Below are 21517 nucleotides of genomic sequence, written 5' to 3'. Positions count from 1 at the left end.
GGAACTCGTGAAAAGTATGAATATATATCCATATATGACATACTACACTACTATCAAGGAAGTCTTCGGCAGCAAATTGGGACCCGATCACGCTGCTTGCCTTTATGATGGCTTGGCTCGGGCCTCAAGTACCCAGACTCAAATGCTTTGGGCAGAATGGATCAAATCTTGGGGATTTTAATCAGGCACTTTCCATCAGTGTGGCCATGTAATTTGGACATTTCAGAACCGTTTGGACCAAAACAGACTCAAGGTAGATGTCATTAAGTTCTGCCTGTCCCCAAAACAACGGTGTGTTTATCTGAATTTGACTCCCCTGGCTGGCCTTGAATGCTACCTTATCTGAATTATCCTGGAGAACATGTGATCTGTGAATACTGTACAGTACCTGCATATCATTTTGAAGCCATTCTCTATAGTAATCTAGAGTTGCAGATCTTTTGTTTGCTTGGCTACATAGAAGGTCTCTAGCATGCACATATTTCTGATGCGCACTAGATAGTTTTGTGTGACCCCAATAACGTTTGACTTTCACATCAGATAGCTTCTCATGGGTGTGTAATACTTTGCCATGTGCATGTTAAACTATTTAAAATATTTTTTTTTCCTGCAATGTCTTCTTTAAATACATTTTGTCTCCATACACATTGATCATTTAATAGGAAGTCATGAATTTGTGTCTTCCTTTACATACAATTGCTTGTAGGCTGTTAAAAATAGCAGTTTCAGAGGCAGGAAAAGCACCATCCTCCTTTTATAATGATTTTATAATTTCACGGTTAACACTTGACAAATTTTATCTATATAGAATATTTTAGCATATTTTAGAATATGTGAGTTTTTATTCTAGTACATACTGTATAAAACGGAGTTCAGCCATTCCACAGTCAGGTAATGACTAGATAAATTAAAATGACCAAAAAGTCCCACCTAATCATAAACTCTGATTGCACTGTGACTGAAAAATGAAATAAAATCAGCAGCTTAACCGGAAAGTGCTATGTTGACCTTTACATTTCTAACACCCCCACCCCCTTTTCTTGTGCAGGAAAACCAGTGCACGTTTCCATTCTTATTTCATGCCTTTTTTCATTGCCTCATGTCCTATCCCATCACTACTCTGCCCTTCTGTCCCCCTCTTGTTCAAACCACAAGGCCTGATGAAAAAGATTTAAGGGCGGATGAAGCTACTTTGAAGTCTACCTTTTTGAAATATAGCAGTTGGGGCTGATTTACCCGCCCACCTGATAGATCTCCCCCAATGATTGTTGTGCCTTAGTCTCCGCCTTGTACTCCCACCGTGTCCCTGCTTCAGTCAGACAAACTATAGGTCTGTTTTAACATGTTGAATTCATGGGTCAATGCTGAATGATTGATGCCCTTTCTCTCTCACTTAATATTGTGATGTATAACATTTCTTTAAATATGATGCCGTGACTTATGACCTGTCCAGGGTGTATCCGCTCACTCATACAATGACTGCACCAGCTGTCCAAGACCCAGAAAATAAAAGCGGATAACAATAATGAATGCATGATCAAGTGTTCAGTTAGAATTACAGATTAAATATTCCACATGAAATGTTTGTGAAAAATATTGCACAAATACCCTCCTCCCCATCACCTAATAGAAATAAAAACATATATAGACAACTAAATAGTAAAAAAAAAAATGGCTACCACAACCCTCAGCCTACTTAAAATGAAATATTTAGGTTGCATAAAACACATTTAAAAATGATGCAGACATTAAAACAGACTTAGTTAAAATCAACATATCTTTTACCACCACCGTGAATAAACTTGTTATATTTCTCAGTATAATCACATCCCATAATGCTTAACCTTTGCATTGTAACAGAGACTTAATTGCTTGATGACCATGCATCACATGGTCATTATTGTGGCAAATTAAAATTATGCAAAATAAATGACACTGGGACCCCAAACCCACCTACCCAATTCACATTACAGCTCTTTTATTTGCTTTTATGAGGGACAAGTTATATCTTCACAGTTAAACAGTGTAAGTCAAATGGAAGCGCACATGGACCCTTTATATGACATTTCTGGAAAAAAAAAGTGATTAGAAAAGGCAATGCCAATATTTGCACAGGTTTAACGGGGATCTGTTTAGACCTACTACAGCTGATGATAACAAGAAGGTCTGGACAATGAGGCCCCTGGGGTGACTTTGACTGACAAAAAGGCAGAGCAGAAAAAATAACCAAAATTTAGACGTTAGCATATATGTAAGAAAAATAGTGCATACATGTAAAGGGCAGCAAGCAAGAAAGTAAAAATGGACACACTATTTGTTTTCACAATTTGCTTGGGGGCTTTTAACAATTTTTTTTTTTTCAAAATGTTTTCCAAGCCACACAGACATGGCTTTGTTCACACCTTAGTGCTCAGAGGCAGTGTTGTGTAATAGTGAATAGAACGGAGCGCAAGTTTAAGACTAAATCTGTGAAATGAAATATTTTTGCTATCTGCTAAATGTTTTTGCCTTAAATGATTCTGGGTTTAATTGAGCTACTGTATGTGTGATTATAAATGTATTTCATTTATGTATTTGATATTTTTCATGTGCACTTCTGTCAGACGTAGCTCAGGTCTCACCACAGAACATATTTTCTTTCATTTAGCTTGAAGTTAGGCATGCAGCTGTCAACCAAGTGCTGCCACAACAGCTTGGGAATAAACCTGTCAGGGAATGCCAGGAGCTAAAGAAAATTAAGCTTCCGTCCATTCAAGCCAGGTGGAATTGAAAAAAAAAAAGTCCATCCTTGTTTTGCACTTGAGGACAATGGCTTGTATCTCTGCTCTGCATTGCAGCTCAATGGCAGTTTTCCAAAAAAAAAAAAAAAAAAAAACTTGCACCTGCAAATCGCCAAAATATGCATGATTTAAGAAAAGTATGCATAGTTGGTATATTTAAAAATAACAGAGAAATAAACTGGAACATGACCACTAAAACTGATTTGAAAATGCTAATAGATGACAAAAGTCTAAATAACTTTACCAAGTCATCTTCAAAAACCACAGATGTTCACAGTTTGGCTCTTAAATCATTAATGGCTGCTAACAGAACACATCTGCTACCATTAGAGTAGGAAGGAGGGCAAACAAGCAGTTCAAATGCATATTAATAGAACGTTTCATTGAGACTTTAACTAATGCACTTCAAAGGGCCATTAGAAAATAAGTAAGAATGGAAAGGAATGATTTGTGAGTTGTAGAGTGAACAAATTATGGCCGGAGAAGAAGCATGTATTGGCGGTCTCATCTCTAAAGATCTATGAGGTTACTCAAACATTCAGAGTAGTTTAATATTATTCAATATATATCTGACATTAGTGCAAAAAAATCTCTTGAAATAAATACAATCTGTCATATTGTATGTCTTTCCATTTAAGTTTAAATACATCGCTCACCATCAAAAGTTAATGACCCACCAAACTAAACTAATGACAGTACAAACAGTGCTTCCTGCAAAAAGGGTGCCTTTCACAATGAGGGTGCATTTTTAGCACATTTACAGTACATACCCTAAAAGGAGGAGCAATGTCAGGGAAAATGACAAGAATTGTATTTTTAAAATCTGAAAGCTTTTGACGTCTATGACATTTCTACAACAGATTTTCACACACAGCAATAAAGCATTTGCTCACGTGTTAGTCACATTTTGTTTCTTAATTCTACATGATTTTCAAATTCTCATTTCAATGTGTAAAAATGTAAAATGTGGGTAAAGTGTGCTTGATGTCCAAAGTGCATTACTAATAGGTGCATACTTAATGTTTTTCTATGAGGATGAATACAGTATTCTTCTAACACAAGTTAGATACCCAACATCTTTTCTTGGTTGCAGATTCCTCAACAAGACTTTGATTGGTCTCATTTGATGTTCTCTGTTGCACTTTTGACATCATAATCAAAGATTACTGAAAAAAAAAAAACTGATAAAAGTATTTTACATTTAAAATAACATATTGGGGGCCAGATAAGATGTCAACGAGGGTCACATTTGGCCCCCGGGCCTTGAGTTTGACACATATGATCTAAGGGAAACGCTTGTGATTGGCCTGGGCAGTGGCAGAACCAGATTTAAAATAGGGAAGGGGGTGCCTTTTTCATAGCCACAGAAACCTAACCTCAAGATTTTAAACAGATTGCCATTACAGCAATTTGCAGCTCCTTTAAACATAAACACGGTCTCTTAAGCATGTATGCACAACAGTGCCACAAAACACGCATGCACACACAAAGTATCCATGTACGCAGACACAAAAACCCAAGAACACATAAATGAAGGTTATCTAATTATCCTCTCTCTTCAGCATTTTTTTTGCTCTCTAAACCTGCCTCCATTGGTTACTGTTACCCAGGCAACAGAAGAGACAGAAAGAGATGTTGAATGAATGGGCAAATACAAAAAGGGGGGAAAACAGATAGAGGGGTATATCACTTGAGTTGTGTCTCTCCAAAGGTAAATTACAAACAGCAAACCTATTTGTTTTTCTTTCTTTGTCACGACTAAAAATGAGAAGAGAACTAATATGCTTTGGTCATGACCCTTGCTCAGCCAAACAAGTGTTCAATTACGCAGAATTAATTTTTGAGTTTCTAACGTGTTGGTATGAAAGAAAGAGATAACAGGGTTGTGTATGCTTGCACACACGTGCGTCTGGGAATCATTTCTAAGTTGAGAAACAGAAAACCGTGTTGCAAAAGAAAAGTCAACAAACAATTGTTCAGAGATGCTTAGATAGAGAACTTTACTAATTGGCCTTTCAATGTATGTGAATGTTCCTGTACAGTGCCCTGAGACAACTTTGTTGTGATTTAGAGCTATATAAATAAAGTGAATTGAATAGATCCATTTAAACTCCAACGCAATTTAAGAGAAATACAGATACGTTCTCAGCATAGCATGTAAAGTTAGTTCAATTTACATTTGTACAAGAATAAACAATATATAGAAACACTTAAACTCAAATGAGGAGCAAGATGCAAGCTGTAACTTGCTTTTATCCAGTGAGCTTAATCAAAATAATTCCAAAAATAAATAGTTGTGGGTTCATTCATTCATCCTGTGGTTCTTTGAACTGCAGACAGTCTATAGGAGTGAATAGCAGTGTACATTTGAATAATTCATGTGTCTCACTGTGTAACCTCTGTCAGAGAGCTGACTAAAGAGTAGTTGCTAATACATACTTTAGCCCCATGTGACCTTGCAAACATGGAATGATAAAACAGATGAATAAATGGATACTGAACAGCTATTAATAATCTAAAACTAGGGGAACAGTCATGTGTAAGCAAGAACTGTGCCTTTTGAAGTATGTTGGCCTTATACACGTACTGTTAATAAGAAATTCAAGCATGTTTTAACAGGTAAACTATACCCCATGCTTCGTAGAAAATTAAAGTGTGCACAGTTACACCATCTAAAATCTGAAGTCCACTAAATATGCACCAGAAAGCTTCAGCTTGCACAGCATCACTTGCGTAAAACTGCTAAACACAGTCCTTTCAAAGACACTTCCAGTCTCTCAGCAGTAACTAAACTTCACCCTAAAGGTCTCTGTTCCATTGCAGTCAACAACACCATGAGTATAAAAGCAGCGCAGCGTTTGATAGTACTGAGCAAAGTTTTGAAAAATCAATACAGGAATATAATTGTAGACGCTCTGTCTTGTTGGCACTTGAAGGTTACAGTGCTCATTTATACGATCAAATGTTAGACAAACTGTTGGTTTTCAACTCATTTATAGATGTTTACAGTATAAACAGCTTCTAGTTGTAGCCACAGGACTTATCATCTGTGAAATTGATATAAATATACCAAGATATGGAAAGATGGAGAAAATCTGCTATTCTAAATGTTGTCTTGAATCAAATAAATTCTACTAAAACTTAGATTTATTGCTCTGTAACATGAAGAGTTTGACCAAGTTGCCCTGGTTTTTAAAGTTATCAGGTCGTCACTTCTATGTAGCTCCTTTTCAGATCCAGATCTGTCTACGAGTGCTGTTCTTAAGAGAAAAGCAAAAAATAAATAAATAAACAGCAAATTAAACTGGATGAACTGAAAGCAGGTGTATATGTGTATACATAGTAATTTTGTAGACATGCTTGAAATGTGTATTTATATTGTATAAGACACAAAGAAAATGCTTACATAGCATAACCAAAGACAAAAGCATGTTACTGTGATGTCATAGCTTGAGTCTGGATCTAAGCCATCATGGCAGAAGTACAGTCCTCAGAAGAGCACCAGTGCACCTGGCCATGTGTTTAGTATCCTACTAAAATCTAGAAACTGGGCACATACAAACAAGAACATATGGAAGTCATGCTAAGACACTTTGGTGATAAGCTACTCATCCCTCCCTGTGGATAAAAGTATAGGAAAAAACAGAACCACACTGTGCTGAACATATAAAACACACCTTGACCTCTGCACATATGTTGTCACTGGCTGTACGAGATAATACGTAAAATCACTACATAGCATGCTTCATGTCCTCCTTCTGGGCTAATTAAAAGAAATTAGACCTTGTACATTTACTCCCAGTGTACTGTTGGCCTCTTTTCCATGCTATGAGTGGAGGGAACATACTCACGTAGACCACTGTACAACACCCCCAAGAATTAAAGACTTTGTGAAGGTGATTTTATTTTTATTTTCTTCATCTTGTTTGATTTCACACAGCAATCCTTATTTCTAATATTTCAAGTATTTTGAATGGATGAGGAGGCTGAAGACATAAAAGTCAAAATGTAAATGACTGTGAATCGTGCATTAACTGGTTATTTAAAATAAATCATTTCCAAATAAATTCTAATTATTCAATTAGGTTTAAAACGTATGTTAAAAGGAACAACTGAGCTCACCTACCTTTTTACCCTTTAGTCCATATCAGAACTTTGAAAATTAACATATAAAAACATGTGTAATTGTTTTCCAGTTACAGTAACACATCTAGTTTGCATATGGTTCTTTGATGAATCACATACTTCAGGAGGTGAAACAGGTTATTTATTGATTTGACAGACAAGAAGAAAAGGAGAAATGTATGCAAACAAACAAACAAAAAGTAAGCAGCATCTTCGACACGTCTATTCAGAAGTTTGAGATTTTTTTTAATCTAAAGGGCAGGTTAATCCTGAATAACGCATTTTCTTTGGATAAGGCACTGCTATGTGAAAACAAACATGAACTCATTTAAAATATGTTAATGTTTGGTCTTAGCTACACTGATTATTTTAATTGCCTTTTTGAAGACGTGCAAACTAAACCATTTTAGGTGAGAGGACAAATGGTCAAAAACATATATATATATATATATATATATATATATATATATATATATATATAAATCTTATTTTCAGCCAGTACCAAAAGGACTTGGGTCCACATTTAGTGTCCCAGTGGATGAGAGGGTCATTCCAATGAGTCTGCATGTTGCTGAAAAGTGAGAGCACAATCTTTTAGGGCTAATTATAGCAGCAGCAGCCTATATAGAACACCTGCCCAAGTCATGGATTTTCTATTACAAACCTCATGCACAATACAGTATATGCATATTCATGGATTTTATCACCATGCAACTGAATTTATATTTTAAATTAAAGAAAAAAAAATGTCTTGGCACATTCAAAGATCTGTAGAAAACGCCTCAGATGAGTTCCTGCAGATCGATTTTCAGAGGACTTAAATTAGGTGAAAGAGAATGAGACAGAATAGATGAGCCTATTGTCTATAAGGCGAGCAGTTCTGGGAAGTTTATTGGATGCTATCTCAACTAGCTCATTTCTTTCTCCCTCTGCTCTTTTCTGTCTCCAACTGGTCCGGGCAGATGGTTAAACACCCACTGTCTGATTTTGCTGGAGATTTTTGCTTGTTCAAAGGGAGTTTTTCCCTCTTTGTTGTTGCCAAGTGGTTGCTATAGGGAGAACGTTCCTCTTCAATATGGTAAGGTCTTGGACTAACTACGTCGAGTACTAATGATGTTACAATATGGCTCCTTATAAATAAAGCTATACTGATTTAAGGGGTCTCAACGGCATGACAGTATTTACAGAGTTGACTGAGACGTGTGAACGTGGGGACTGTTTTGTGCACGTTTTGGCAGACTGCGGCTGCAATTTAGAAAAAGAAAGACAGCCAATGTATGTCAGTCTGCAGTTCCACATTGCTTGAGTGTCCATAAGTTAAATAATACCAAAAGCAGAACTTGCAATTAAAAAAAAAACTTTTTAAGCAAATATAACTTCCTGTTGTTGTTTGTGTTAAAAGCAGTAAAATCATTTGTCGCGCAAACATTCTATTTAACTAGTTTTTGTTTAGATCTAATATAATAGTAAACAGGTGAGAAAAAGCATATTATCTTAATTTATTTTAAGTTTATTTTTTTTATTTTTTTCCAGTTTCCTTCCTCTTTTTTGTTCGCTTCATTGGTTGAAACCATAATATGCTGTTTTCACTTAACTGATTGAAGACAAAATACCATACAAAATAAAATAAACACAATTTGCATTATGAAAACAATTTAATATTGTATACTTTATTCTAAGACCAATGAGGAAAAATATGTTTAAGATTTCCAGTTTACTCAAGTGACATTATAATTAGGGATGCTCCGATCCACATTTTTAAATTTCCAATCGCGATACTATTCCGATATAATCATCATTATTGATTGTATATGAGGCTGTAATAATCTCCTCTCAAGTACAATTTTTACAAATTTATGTATGCATGTCCAAAAAGGCAACTTGAAGTTTTATTAATGTTGGATAAGTTTCAAAGTTGGAATTAGAACCTGCTAAAACAAAACTTTTATTACTGGCTTTAAAATGGATACTAAAGTGATTAAATGGCTTCAAACATCTGCTAAGTTCATGGCATAAACCAACACGGACATGTTCTTGTTTTTAGTATTTTACATCACTTTTTAATGGAGGTGTTTTTGTTTCGTTTTATTTTTTTAATATATATTATTTTCTTGTATTGTTCAATTCATTTTTTTTTTTTTTTTTTTTTTATGATTATGTACTGTTGTGCTGATAAATATGTCCTGGAGGGTAAACATAAACTATATCTTGGCTGCAAGTATTGAATCAAGCTGCGAAGCAGACAGTCTGATTTCAGTCAGCCGTGCTCAGTCTGCTCCTCCTCCGAGACGGGCAGACTGAGCACGGCTGACCGAAATCAGACTGTCTGCCTCGGACTGAACGAGAGAAACGCACCGCTGAAGCCAGGGAGCACGAACGTCCAACGTAAAACTAACGTTACCGCGGTGCCTGGCTAAACAATCCTAGTGCGCTTTAATGTGGTGCTTTTTCAAACGTTTATTAAGTTCAATGTATTGTAGGTCGCGACCAAGCTTTCTCCTCTAGGTACAGCGGCTCTGCAGACATTTCACGTTGGTGTCTTGCGGTGTTTAGTGTAAAATACTTCCACACAGCGGACATGTTTCAATGAAAAGTTGGTTAGCTGTTAGCCACAGTGCTCCTGCTCAGCTCTCATCTTGTAGCCGGCTGCAAACTATGAAATGGATTTCCTGAATGTGAGACGGGTCTTATTACTCTGGGCTTCATGAAACACGCCTCCGTTCAGGTAATCCATTCCATAGTTTGAAGCCAACTTGCAGAGCAGCCGGCAGGGAATCACATGTGGACACGTTTCAGCAGACATCATGGATCGGAAATCTCTGCAGGTTGAATATGAAAAATCCGATACGTAAATTATGCTGGTATCAGAGGGCAATACCAACACCAGATTGGCCCCATCCCTAATTATAATACAGTAAAATCTGTGTTTATTAGGAGTTTTATATTGCTAAATAAACAAAATAACAATCCTAAATTTAAAAAAAAAAAAAAAAAAAAAATGTCCAAGTCAGTATGTATGGTTGGGACGTGGGGGCTAAAACAAGCAACTTCCCAGTCTTGAATGAGGCTGTAATGTAATATCTGAAATATTTATCTCAGCACTGTGGAAAAAAAAAAAACAAGCATCCTTTGTTTTTCTTGTGAATGTTCAATAATGCTGAGAAATAGGACATTTGCAGAGACTTGATTTACTTTATTTGCATGAGCTGTGATGGTGACCCTTACAGGAGTTTTATAAACGAACCAGATTAACGATTAACTCTTCCAGCAAATCACTTGTCTGTCTGCCTCTTGCTCTAATCTGCTGGTAATTCTCCTCTAGAAGTTTTGTCTCAGTCTCTAAAGCTGCTCGCTACTTTGAATTTTAATTACCGGATAGTTTGTATTCATAGCACATTAGCATGCATGTGTAAAATTACAGAAATCAAAAGGTGACTGAAACAATTAAACCTCGGGGCAATTAAAATGCAACTTCCTTACACTTTTAATGTCATAATTGGAAGTGTCCTCACTTACAGCAGGATTACGCCTGCTTGAACTGAGGCCTGGTGAAAACTCATTTTTGCAGCTCCTCCCTTTAGAGCAGCTACATTTGCCTCAAATGCCTCTCTAACCCACCACACTGGTGGCCATTTATTACCAGTGACTGCTTAATTATAAGGGAGCCATTTGAGTCATGTAGAGTGTGCTATATCTCCATGCTCATCTATCATGCCAGAGATAAGAATAGTAAGCTTTCCTTCATTTTGTCTGGGCTCAGATATATTAAATGACCTCAGGCACACAGAATGTGCAGGTAGAAGAGAGCAATCTGGTTATATATATATATATATATATATATATATATATATATATATATATATATACTGCTCATTTTTGATTTTTTAATTATTCTGTTTACAATAATGATTAGATTAGATTAGATTAGATTAGTCATTATAAAACGTTATTGATTCCTTGGGAAGATTATTTCAGGAAATACATGTATTATTTATAAACCATATGATAAGCTATTGTATTTACCCCAATGACCAGAGAGTCAAAAACGTGTCTAGTTTTTATTACGGAAATAAATGATTATTTTCCCTAACGTGGCAGATGAAAGGCTCTGAACTGTCAGCTTTTATTGCATCTCATTTAAGGAAAATACTACCTGTCCTCCCATTGAACTCAAACATGCCATTTCTTAAAAAATAAATAAATAAAATAAAATCTCTGCAGTCGTACACATAGAATGACAGATTGCTCATCGTCTGAACTTCATATTCAAATTTCCGCTCTCCTATATTATTTTCAGTAATGATGGGAAAGAAATTCAATTATATCTCTCCTCCAATTTCCTTCACCCAAAGAAAACTTTCTAAAAGCGTAATGCTCTGCGCATCACGCTTAGTTTCTCTAATGGAGATCGCATTGAGCGAATGAACTTGCCTTCTTTTTGTGTGATCTTTTAAAAGTGAAGGATGACTGCTTTGTTTTAAAGTGTTTCGCTGCACCCCAGAAGTCTAATCAAACCCCAAAATCCAGCTTTGTTTTCTAGAAGCAAACTGCCAAAAAAATCCAATAAATCACCTTTTTTAAATTTTTATCTTTACCTCATCCTTGCTGAAAAAAATCAAAACCCTGTCAGTCATTTTTTGCCTCGGATGGTTTGAACAGATTAATCGCAGTGTGTTTGTTTGAGTGAAGAAAAAGCAGAGGTCTGCTATTTCAACCTAAGAGGAAAAAAAAAACTTAGTCACAAGTCCTAAGTTCTCTTTCATCCCACAGACTTTGTGCTGTGAGTGAGACAGCAAGCATCTTGTGAAACTGTTAATACAGTTCAGTGATGGCGACTGTCGAGGGGATGGGTATTCATGCGCTCGCCATGCTCTATTATCTTACTTTATTAATGTAGACTATACAACATTACCCGCTCCTTCTTATTGGTGTTAATGATATTAACACGCTGGACTCTTACCGCAGCACCTTCAGTCGTACACTGAGACCACCGAGGTGCTCCACAGAACACCACAGGAAGCCCTTCCTCCATGTGGATATCAAACTTTCCAACTCCTCCACCCTTGTCTACACATAGGACAATAACATTAATCCTGCACCACAGTAAGCACTTTAATGTTTCTGTGTGCACCGGTTTTAGACATTAATTGTTGGTATTTTTATATTATCTGTTATTTTTATATGTTGTGTATGTTCCTTTGTACTGAAACGCTGGCACAACAGTTCCATATGGGATCAATAAAGTTCTGTCTTATCTTATATTGTATTACATATTTCTATATCTTTCTTCTATAATCAGTCGATGCAACAGTCAGTAAGGAGACTGCAAAGAGGTCATCTTTATTATGCTCAAGGTTTGATTGAGGTTTGATCTCTGTTTTTTGCAACACTGATATAGGGAGGAAAAAATCCTCAACTGATTTACAGATGCACTTTGGTGTTTGGTTGTTTATCTGTAAGATTTAGACAAGAAAAATATGTCCAAAAACTTGGAATACAGACAAAAAACGTTTGTTTTTTTGACAAAAAGCCAGTAGCTAAACGTTAGTAATAGTGTTTGCAATGTTAAATTTTATAGACATGTTCAAAGATCAGCTCCAAACCCAATAGTAGTTCAAACTTTTTATGTCCTCTTTTTATTTTTTTCCACTAGAGTGAATTGTACAATAAAAAATAAAAATGTTTTGTTGGGTGTTGTGAATCATCTATCTGACTCCCACTCCAAGTTATGCTTGAGTGTTAAGATTTTTTTTATTTTTATTTTACTTAAGACGACGTCAGTATAGTGAAAAGCCCCCCCCCCCCCAAAAAAAGTAAATGCTGTGATTTAAAAAAAAATGCAAAAACTAAATGAATAACACCAGTCTTTAATTATATGATAGGCACAAGTGCTATTTATTTAATTTATTTATTTAACAAATGTGAGACAAACCTGTTCACTCTCTAATCATCCTAACATGTATCCCTTTCTGACATGTGGAACATTGAGTTGGCAAATTGTTTTATCAACTAATTACAAAACCATTGTTTACACAGCATATGAAGAACGTTCTCATTCCTTTAAAAATGCTATATTGACTTTTTTTTTTTTTAGAATTTAAAAGGGGCTATTTAATCAAAAGAAGATGCAAACTTAGAAAATAGACTGACAGGATATGTTTTATAGCAAATACAGCTGTAAATAAAATATTGACACCCCTTGGCTGTCATCAATTAAAAACATGAAAAAAGAAGCTCTTCAGAAAATGTCTGTACACCAACAGGAAAAGCAAAAAAACAAAGTAATTTGAAAAATGTCAGTCAGGATTTTCAGCTCATCATAGCTCAACAACAGCACTGATACAAGTTATAGTCTCATGGTATTAAATGGACTCGTCTCAGTCATCTTCTGCTAGATTCCAATGAAATGGATACATCTGATCATGACACGTAATTTCAGATGATAAAACACTATTTCAATATTGTTTTAATTGATAAAACTATAAAATATTATTACAATGTACAATGTTGTTATAGAACTAGAACTATGGCTTATTTATGTGGAAATTACTTGATAGAGTAATAATAATAAAAAAATAAAACGAGTGAGGTAAGATTTTTTTAAATATTCTGACTGTCATGCTTCTGGTAAAAATAAAAAAAAAATAAAATGAAGTATACATTTAATTATCTGCACAGACAGGCAAATACCCAGCTATAATTATCCACAAAACTCATTTGAAACCAATCAATATTGGCTGAGCATTTCTTAAAAAACATTAAATGTGGTGATTTTTAATTATTTGTTTTAAGATGAGCAACAAAAGTGTTTGGTTTTTCAGCTTAAACATTTTAGAAACAAACTTGTATAGTGACACTGAATGGAAGGTGTCCTCCAATAATACTCTGCACAAAACTTTAGAGTTTTTGACAAAAAAAAAAAAATTAATTAACATACAAATTAACATACATCTAAAAACCTCTTTCATTTTTATGTTATTCTCTAGTGTAACACAACCAAAAATTGGGGCAACAAAATGATGCAGAGTTTATAACCCAGATTGTTGTATTCATTATCAGGTAGTCAATAAACCTCAGCTGATTACTGATGATTCAGCTGGTTTTCTACATTTGCCTTATAATCTTATTGTTTTTGTTGCTTTTTTATGACATTTTGTTTGTAATATATATATATATATATATATATAACTGTCTACTGTTGTCCATTGTTGTCATCATTCTTGGCTGAAATCAGGTCTCTCTTGTAAATGAGTCCTCGAGGCTCAATGGGATTAACCTGTCTAAATAAAGGTTGAATGAAAAATTACAAATGTTGCAAACAGTTTTCAAGGTAAATTTCATCTAATTTAGTTTCTCTCCATTGGATCCCCCATAAATCTCATAAATGTTTCCATATAAATAGAAATCTTTTAGGGTTAAAGGTCAGCTATCTATAATTTGTTTGTTTGTTTTTATAACTAACATTGTTTGTACAAATAGATCCTTTGGCTTTGTCATTTATTATTATTATTGTTATTTTTTATTGATTTTTATGCTTTCATGAATAATAAACTGAAAATAAACTGTCTACAAATATAATATATTAACATCATATTTACAATTAAACAATATGTTAAGCAAGCAAACAAACAAACAACCAAAAAAGAAAAAAAAAACAAGTTGACATATACATTATTCTATAAAAAGATGAAGCATTAAAGAAACTAAATAATATTTGTATCTTAAAGTTAATGAAAGATAAATATTGCATTATGCATGGTGTTTGGAAAAAAAACAGAAATAAAAAATGTATATATTTAATATGAAAGACAATAAAATAAAAAAAATAGGGGACATAGTATTTTAATTTGTTTGCTTTTCTTATTATAAACAAATTATTATGTATATGTATTTTGATGGTTTAAAACATGGTGTACAGAAGCCTTGGTAGGACACATTTATCATCAAGACAATGAAGAATCTGATCCCAGTGTGGAAACGTCCATCCAAATCTATATGTGATTATCAAAACATTACAGCATCGATAAAACGTTGATTTGTTCTGTCAGTCAACATTTAAACTTGAATTAAAACGACTACTTTTATCTGTTCCTGTTACACGACGAGAGAAGCAGTTTAGAGAAAAGGACATCCAGTGGCAGGGCGTCAGAGAAACAATTGTTTGAATGAGTGAGAAACTGACAAGTCAACGCTGAAAGAATAAAGTGCTCACACTTCAGTCTGGCCCAGAACTGACAGCATCAGACATAATGATGTTCACTGAAAGAGCCGGGAGACACCTTAGGGCCACGAGGCCAAAGCAGCATACTTTCTGTCCAACTCTGACTGCCTCGATGCGTTTCCACCCTCCTTTTCCTCCTGCTTTCCATTTCAACCAGCCACAACAGTAAGGGTGGTCTTATTTTTACATTGTGAGACAGACTGTGTATGTGTGTGTGTGATCAAAGCAGAATGTGAAACAAGAGATATGTGCTCCAGTGGGAACTACCAGAGAGGCGATTGTGAGTGCTTCACAAGATGTTTATACATCTCTATGAAAATGTGTTGTAAACATAAATGCATGAGATGCCATCAGATCACATCGCAGGTTTGCAGCTGAAATCAGAACATTGGCTGAGTGCGATCTGATCCGTGGCAGAGTTAGTGTTTCGTCGGATGACAGCTCAGATACTCGCAGGTCAAGAAAGCAACATGCACGGTGTAATTTTTGGTATATTTTGCCATTACTTCCCTCAGGACATTTGACTCTTTAGAGTATTTTTTTATTTGTGCTCTCATTTTATCCTAAACCCAACTAACTAAGATAAATAAAATATTAGAATCGTTCCACACTTGCTCAGGGAATACTCTCTAAGTCCACATGCAAAGACTACACACCCCCCCAGACAGGAGTCCAACATATTTAGTTGTTAAAAAGCTAAAGTGCTAACCAGCTGCTTCACCATGCAAACATTACTTTTTTAAAGTTAAGATTTTGGAGGGAAAAATGATTTAAAGAAATGTTTTTTGGAGCGTGTTTCAATAAGTTTCCAGTAAGTTTGACACAAAAAGCATAAACAATCTTAGGTCAGTCCCCAAAATATAATATGGAAAAAAGGCAACAAACTGTCTGCATTTATTGTGCATTCACATTTTAACTATACATCTATCCATCTTTGAATACTCATTTCATTCTGTGCTAGATTTTTATTTTATATGTTTGTTTGTTTTAAGCAAATAGGTGGCTGGTGACAACAGGTGACAACTGAGGTGTCTCAGTTGGTAGAGTTGTTGCCTCTCAGTGAGAAGGTTGCCGGCTTGAATCCTGACTGGGAGTCTTTCTGGGTGGAGTTTGCATGTTCTCTCTGTGCATGCGTGGCTTTTCTATGGATACTCCGGCTTACTCACCAAAACATGCATGTTAGGTTGACTGGAAGCTCTAAATTGTCCCTAGGTGTGAGTGAGAGAGCGGATGGTTGTTTGTCTCTGTGATGGACGTGCGACCTGTCCTGGGTGTACCCTGCCTCTCGTACAGTGACTGCTGGATATGCACACCAGTCACCCCCGCAACCCAGAAAAAGAAGAAGCGGGTCAAGATAAAGGATGGATGTTTGTTAATGAGCTCACTATAAAACAATAACACATTGTTAAATCAGTGTTTCTTGTTTATTTGGTGTCTGTCCCACTAAGAATAAAAATGTTCACCAACAGACAGACAGACAAGTAAATCATATTGACATTCATTAAAAACATACAGTATGTGTTTTCATTGTGGTGTGCACTGATTCATGGACAGATCTTACAACCAATTTGTTTCTCAAAAAAATAAATAAATAAATATATATATATATATATATATATATATTAAAGGCATTTTAAACCGTTCCCACGCTCTTGCAATATACAAAACAATGTTTCTAAACACTAAACGCTCTAAAAAGCACAGAATGTCATGATTTCCATTTCCTCTGCCAGCTCTCTAGGCCACGCCCACTTGAGATTGACATGCCGCAGGAGGGACCTTCTCCTCTGCACATGTGAGCTCTCTGCACAGCAGGTGCTAAATAATTTAAGATAATTTATTTTAAATTAAAATTACATGTCCAATCGTGTGGCTCGTCTATCAATCAGCCAATTGTGTGTCATGCCCATCCTTACTTTGAAAAACCGTGAAACAGCGAGTCCACGAAAGTCGAACTGCGAAGTAGCGAGGGACTACTGTATATATAATTATCATCCACTAAGAAAAAAAAAAGCCTTCAAGAAAATGAAACGGATAGAAGATTTTGAGACATCTTGGTATTCATAATGCAATATTTTGTATCACAATCATTGTATACTATTCACAAGGTACAATTAATCCAAGGTAGATTTTAGGTGTTTTTAGTCTTATTTAATTTTTTACTAAACTATACCTATACAATTATAATGTTGTGTTTTTAAAACGTTTATTTCTCTTGAGGATTGTTTTAAATTATGACAGTGGATTAACTGGCAAATTTCTGCTGTGTCTTGAACTTCATATAGAAATGGAAAACTTAATAAAAAAAGTCAACTTATAACTTTAAACTCATGCTCTTTCAGTTTTTTTGTCACTGTCATGACATACCTATTACTGACTTCATTCCTCCAACTGAGAAGTGGGCAAAAGTGTTCTTTGAAAGAAATAAAATGAGGTGGGGCTGTGAACAGGGGAAGTGAGAGGAACTGAAAGAACATTGACATGAACACATTGAGGAGACGGTGCACCAGGAAGCGCAGAGACTCAGGAAGTAAGATAATGTGATGCAGGAGGAGGGGAGCAATAAAAAAAAGTTAGCAGTAGAAAAGGTGTGACACGTGCGACCTGGAGACTGAAAGGTGGGCAATTTGTGCAAAGTAAAGAGAAGAGAAAGTAGAAAAAGGTACTCTGAGTTGTAAAAAAAACAGCCAAGAGACTGCACAGGAACTGGGAAAGCTCTTGATGAATAATTACATTTCCAAAAGGTGAGATGTTGTAAATAAAGTGTGGTTTTTCCAACAGTGTAAATGAAGAACCAAGATAGCCAACTGAAGCATGACAAAAAAGTGATTAAGAGTAGGTCCTAATTAAATCTAGTCTGAGAGAAAATGTTCATGCTGCAGGACAAACATGAGCTGTAACATAAAAAAAAGGCTCTTGTGTATGTTAGCAAAAAGAAAATGCAGCAAAAAAGACGTATCTTTATAATATCACAGTTAATATTCTGATAATGGAAAAAAAAAAAAAAAACTGCTGAAATACTTCCAGAAAAGCACACCTTTACTTTAGCTACACACATTACGCTTGAATCTTCATTAAACTTTACAAGCGACTAAAATAGTGCATATTTGAAAAGGGTCATACTGTTTTATATAACAACAACGACAGTGAAATGTCCAACCAGCAAACGTTAATAAAAGTACATCAAAACTCCAGTTTGATGCTTTAAATTCTCATCCTTCATGTTCCTATCCTTCCTCTTCTCTACGAAGCGTCTTCCACCTTTTTCACCTCCTTTTGAACTGACCAGAATACTTTAAAAAGCTGTATTTCAAGCTTATGACAAACTCTTAAGCCAATTTTAATTGACACATTTATAAAGTCAAAAAAAGACGATTTGCTGGTTATTTGCAAACTCTAATTTAAGACTGAAAAAAAAGCATCAACACCCTAACAGAGAGGTGGTCCTTACCAGGAAGTTACTCACAAAATTATATGTATTGTATCATTTTTCCATCTGGTAAAGGAACATTTCACCAAACATGACAATTGAGGTCAGCGTGCACGCACAAATGCATCAGTCTGTCTGCTCGTCTTGGCTGGATAGCTCATGAGTTGCAGGAAGCACTTGAAGCAAATGATTTCCAGTTCAATTTTGAAAATGGAAATGAACTCAATTTTCTGATGAAATCTCAGTTAGATGTAAGGGAACGATCCATGACAACTTTGGAGCAGCGATCATTCTGCAAGAGAGTGATTTTCTTTTAAACAGAAGATCAAAGATTTGAGCCCTAGCCCTGCTACAGTTTGTATCCTTGGCCCAGACACTGGCCCTTCCATTACCCCCAATATTTTTATTGCTGTGTTAGGGAAAGTGCTCCTGACTTGACAAAATAATATAATGAATGAAAAAAATGTATAAAGAAAATTAATAAAGAAAATTCATCAAATAGTGCTGAACTCTGGGCAAAACAGTGTGAAGCAGCAAACCGTCATACCTGCATCTGCTGTGTAATCCAATTAACGTGTAAAGACCTCAATAGTAAAGATATTAAACAATTAAAAACAAATATTTATTTTCCTTTTTTGTGGGGAGTCAAAGTCAGCATGTGCTTTGAGGAAAAATTGGTTAAGGTTTGAAATGATCATGTTACTGTGACTGAGCTACACATTAATAATTACAGCAACATCATTATATATTAAACATAATAAATAATTACGAATCAGTTTGCACTAGTGGTTAGCCAATCAACAGCATCCTGATAAAGTGAGTTCAAAATGTATTTTGAGTTCATACTAGTTCTCACAATGTAAAGCATTTTTTGTAAAGTATTAAATAAAGAATAAAAACTGAAGAAGAAAGTAAAGGACTCAAATATTTCAGGCAGCAAAACAGCCTGATACACTGAAGGACCAGACAGAAAGAAAAAGGTGTAAAGTAGTCCCTCGCTACTTCGCGGTACGTTTTTCGCATACTAACTCTATCGCGTTTTTTCAAAATAAGATTGGACATGACACACAATTGGCTGATTGATGGATGAGCCACACAATGGGCAAAGATTTTTTTTTTTTAATTTTAAAATATCCATCCATCCATCCATCCATTTTCTTTACCCGTTTATTCCATTTTGGGTCACGGGGGTCGCTGGTGCCCATGTCCAGCAATCACTGTGCGAGGGGCGGGGTACACCCTGGACGGGTCGCAAGTCCATCACAGGGCCACATAGAGACAAACGAGACAAACAACCATTCACTCTCTCACTCACACCTAGGGACAATTTAGAGTTACCAATTAGCCTAACATGCATGTTTTTGGTCTGTGGGAGGAAACCGGAGCACCCGGAGAAAACCCACGCATGCACGGAGAGAACATGCAAACTCCACCCAGAAGGCCCCTGGACCAGGGTTTGAACCAGGGACCTGTTCGCTGAGAGGCAGCAGCTCTACCAGTTGCGCCACCGTGCTGCCCCTAATTTTAAAATAAATTATTTAAAATTATTTAGCACCTGCTGCACTCGTGTGCAGCCCAAGCTGCAGGAAAAGCTTCCTCCTCCTCCTTTTATAGCTTTTAGAGTTTAGAAACATTGTTTAGAATATTGCAAGAGTGTGGGACGGGTTTAAAACTCTTTGATATATATATAGTACTTGTACTACTATTCTTATATTATGGTTTTTCACTTATCGTGGGGCTTCAGGGTACGTATCCCCCATGATAAACATGGGACTACAGTATTGGTGTTTATTAACCTTTATTTAACCAGGAAAATTCCACTGAGATCACCAATCTCTTTTGCAAGGGAGGCCTGGGCCTGAAGGCAGCCTAGCATGTGTGTTTTTGTACCAAGGGAGGAAACTGGAATACCCAGAGAAAACTCACGCAAGCACAAGAAGAACTTGCAAACTACACACAGAAAGACCCCAGGTCCAACCGGGGATTGAACCCAGGACCTTCTTCCTGTCAGGAAACAGTGCTAACCACTGAGCCATCGTGCTGCCGTGTTGTATTAGCATGCTTCATAAACCTCGTGCTTACCATCACTGAAATATGTAGCAGATGCATGTGTTCATGTAACACATGAGCCGGCTCCCGAGCCGTGGGTTGCGTGGTCTGCAGAATGAGTTCTGATTCAGTCATGGACACGTGGAAGTAAAGTGTCCCGTTTTCCAACCACTGTTGTTTCCAGTGCACCTGAGAAATATCCTCTCCTGTACCAGACATCTCTGGAAAGCAGAAAATAAGAAGGGACAAAAGCAAGACAGAAAAAAGAAACAGCAAATTAGCATTGAATCAAATTTTAATAAAGGAACATTTTTAGTAATGTGGACTTTTGTCTAGTAGAGGAACTGACTTAACCTCAATCTGATAAAAAATGAAGAGAAAAATATATAAATAGTGAGAAGAAAATAGAAAAACAAAGAGCAAAGTTTTATTCAAAATGTAAGGTAGAAAAAAAAATGTGCTTTAGTCATTAGTATTCAGTTTGTTGCATGTGCTGTTTGTTACAAAAAAATAAAAGGAGAAAAAATAAAGCTAGATTTTTTACGTTGTCTAACTTTGTCTTACTTCTATATCAAATACAGTAAAAGTTTATTCAAATGTGTTGTAGGGCATTTCTGCTATGGAATCTCAATATGAAATATGTTAACCAGAAATGTTAGGCATATAGTTCTATAAATACTCAGCTGTGGCTGAGTGGTTAGAGCAGTCGACTTCCAACGCAAGAGATGTGGGTTCAATTCCACCAGCAGTCACATGCGGAAGTGTCCCTGAGCAATACACTGAACCCCTCATTGCCTCCGATGTGTGTCCCATCAGTGTATGAATGTGATAAAGCACATACTATTATTTGTATATACACACACAGACACACACACACACACACACACACACACACATATATATATATATATA

At 35.9% G+C, this 21517-nt stretch overlaps 1 protein-coding gene across 1 annotated transcript in view; it reads right to left on the bottom strand.

Moving 5' to 3' along the window:
• LOC119424522 (astrotactin-2) overlaps window positions 1-21517 on the bottom strand; it is a 320640-nt gene that overhangs the window by 249153 nt on the left and 49970 nt on the right. The window contains exon 2 of the mRNA XM_037692008.1: window positions 20639-20826. Within this exon, the coding sequence (XP_037547936.1) occupies window positions 20639-20826 (188 nt within the window). The remainder of the gene's footprint in view (window positions 1-20638; window positions 20827-21517) is intronic.

This window comes from Nematolebias whitei, chromosome 18 (assembly GCF_014905685.2).
Source record: "Nematolebias whitei isolate Nwh7 chromosome 18, NemWhi1, whole genome shotgun sequence".
Lineage (NCBI taxonomy): Eukaryota > Metazoa > Chordata > Actinopteri > Cyprinodontiformes > Rivulidae > Nematolebias > Nematolebias whitei.
This window is presented reverse-complemented; position numbering and strand designations above follow the sequence as displayed.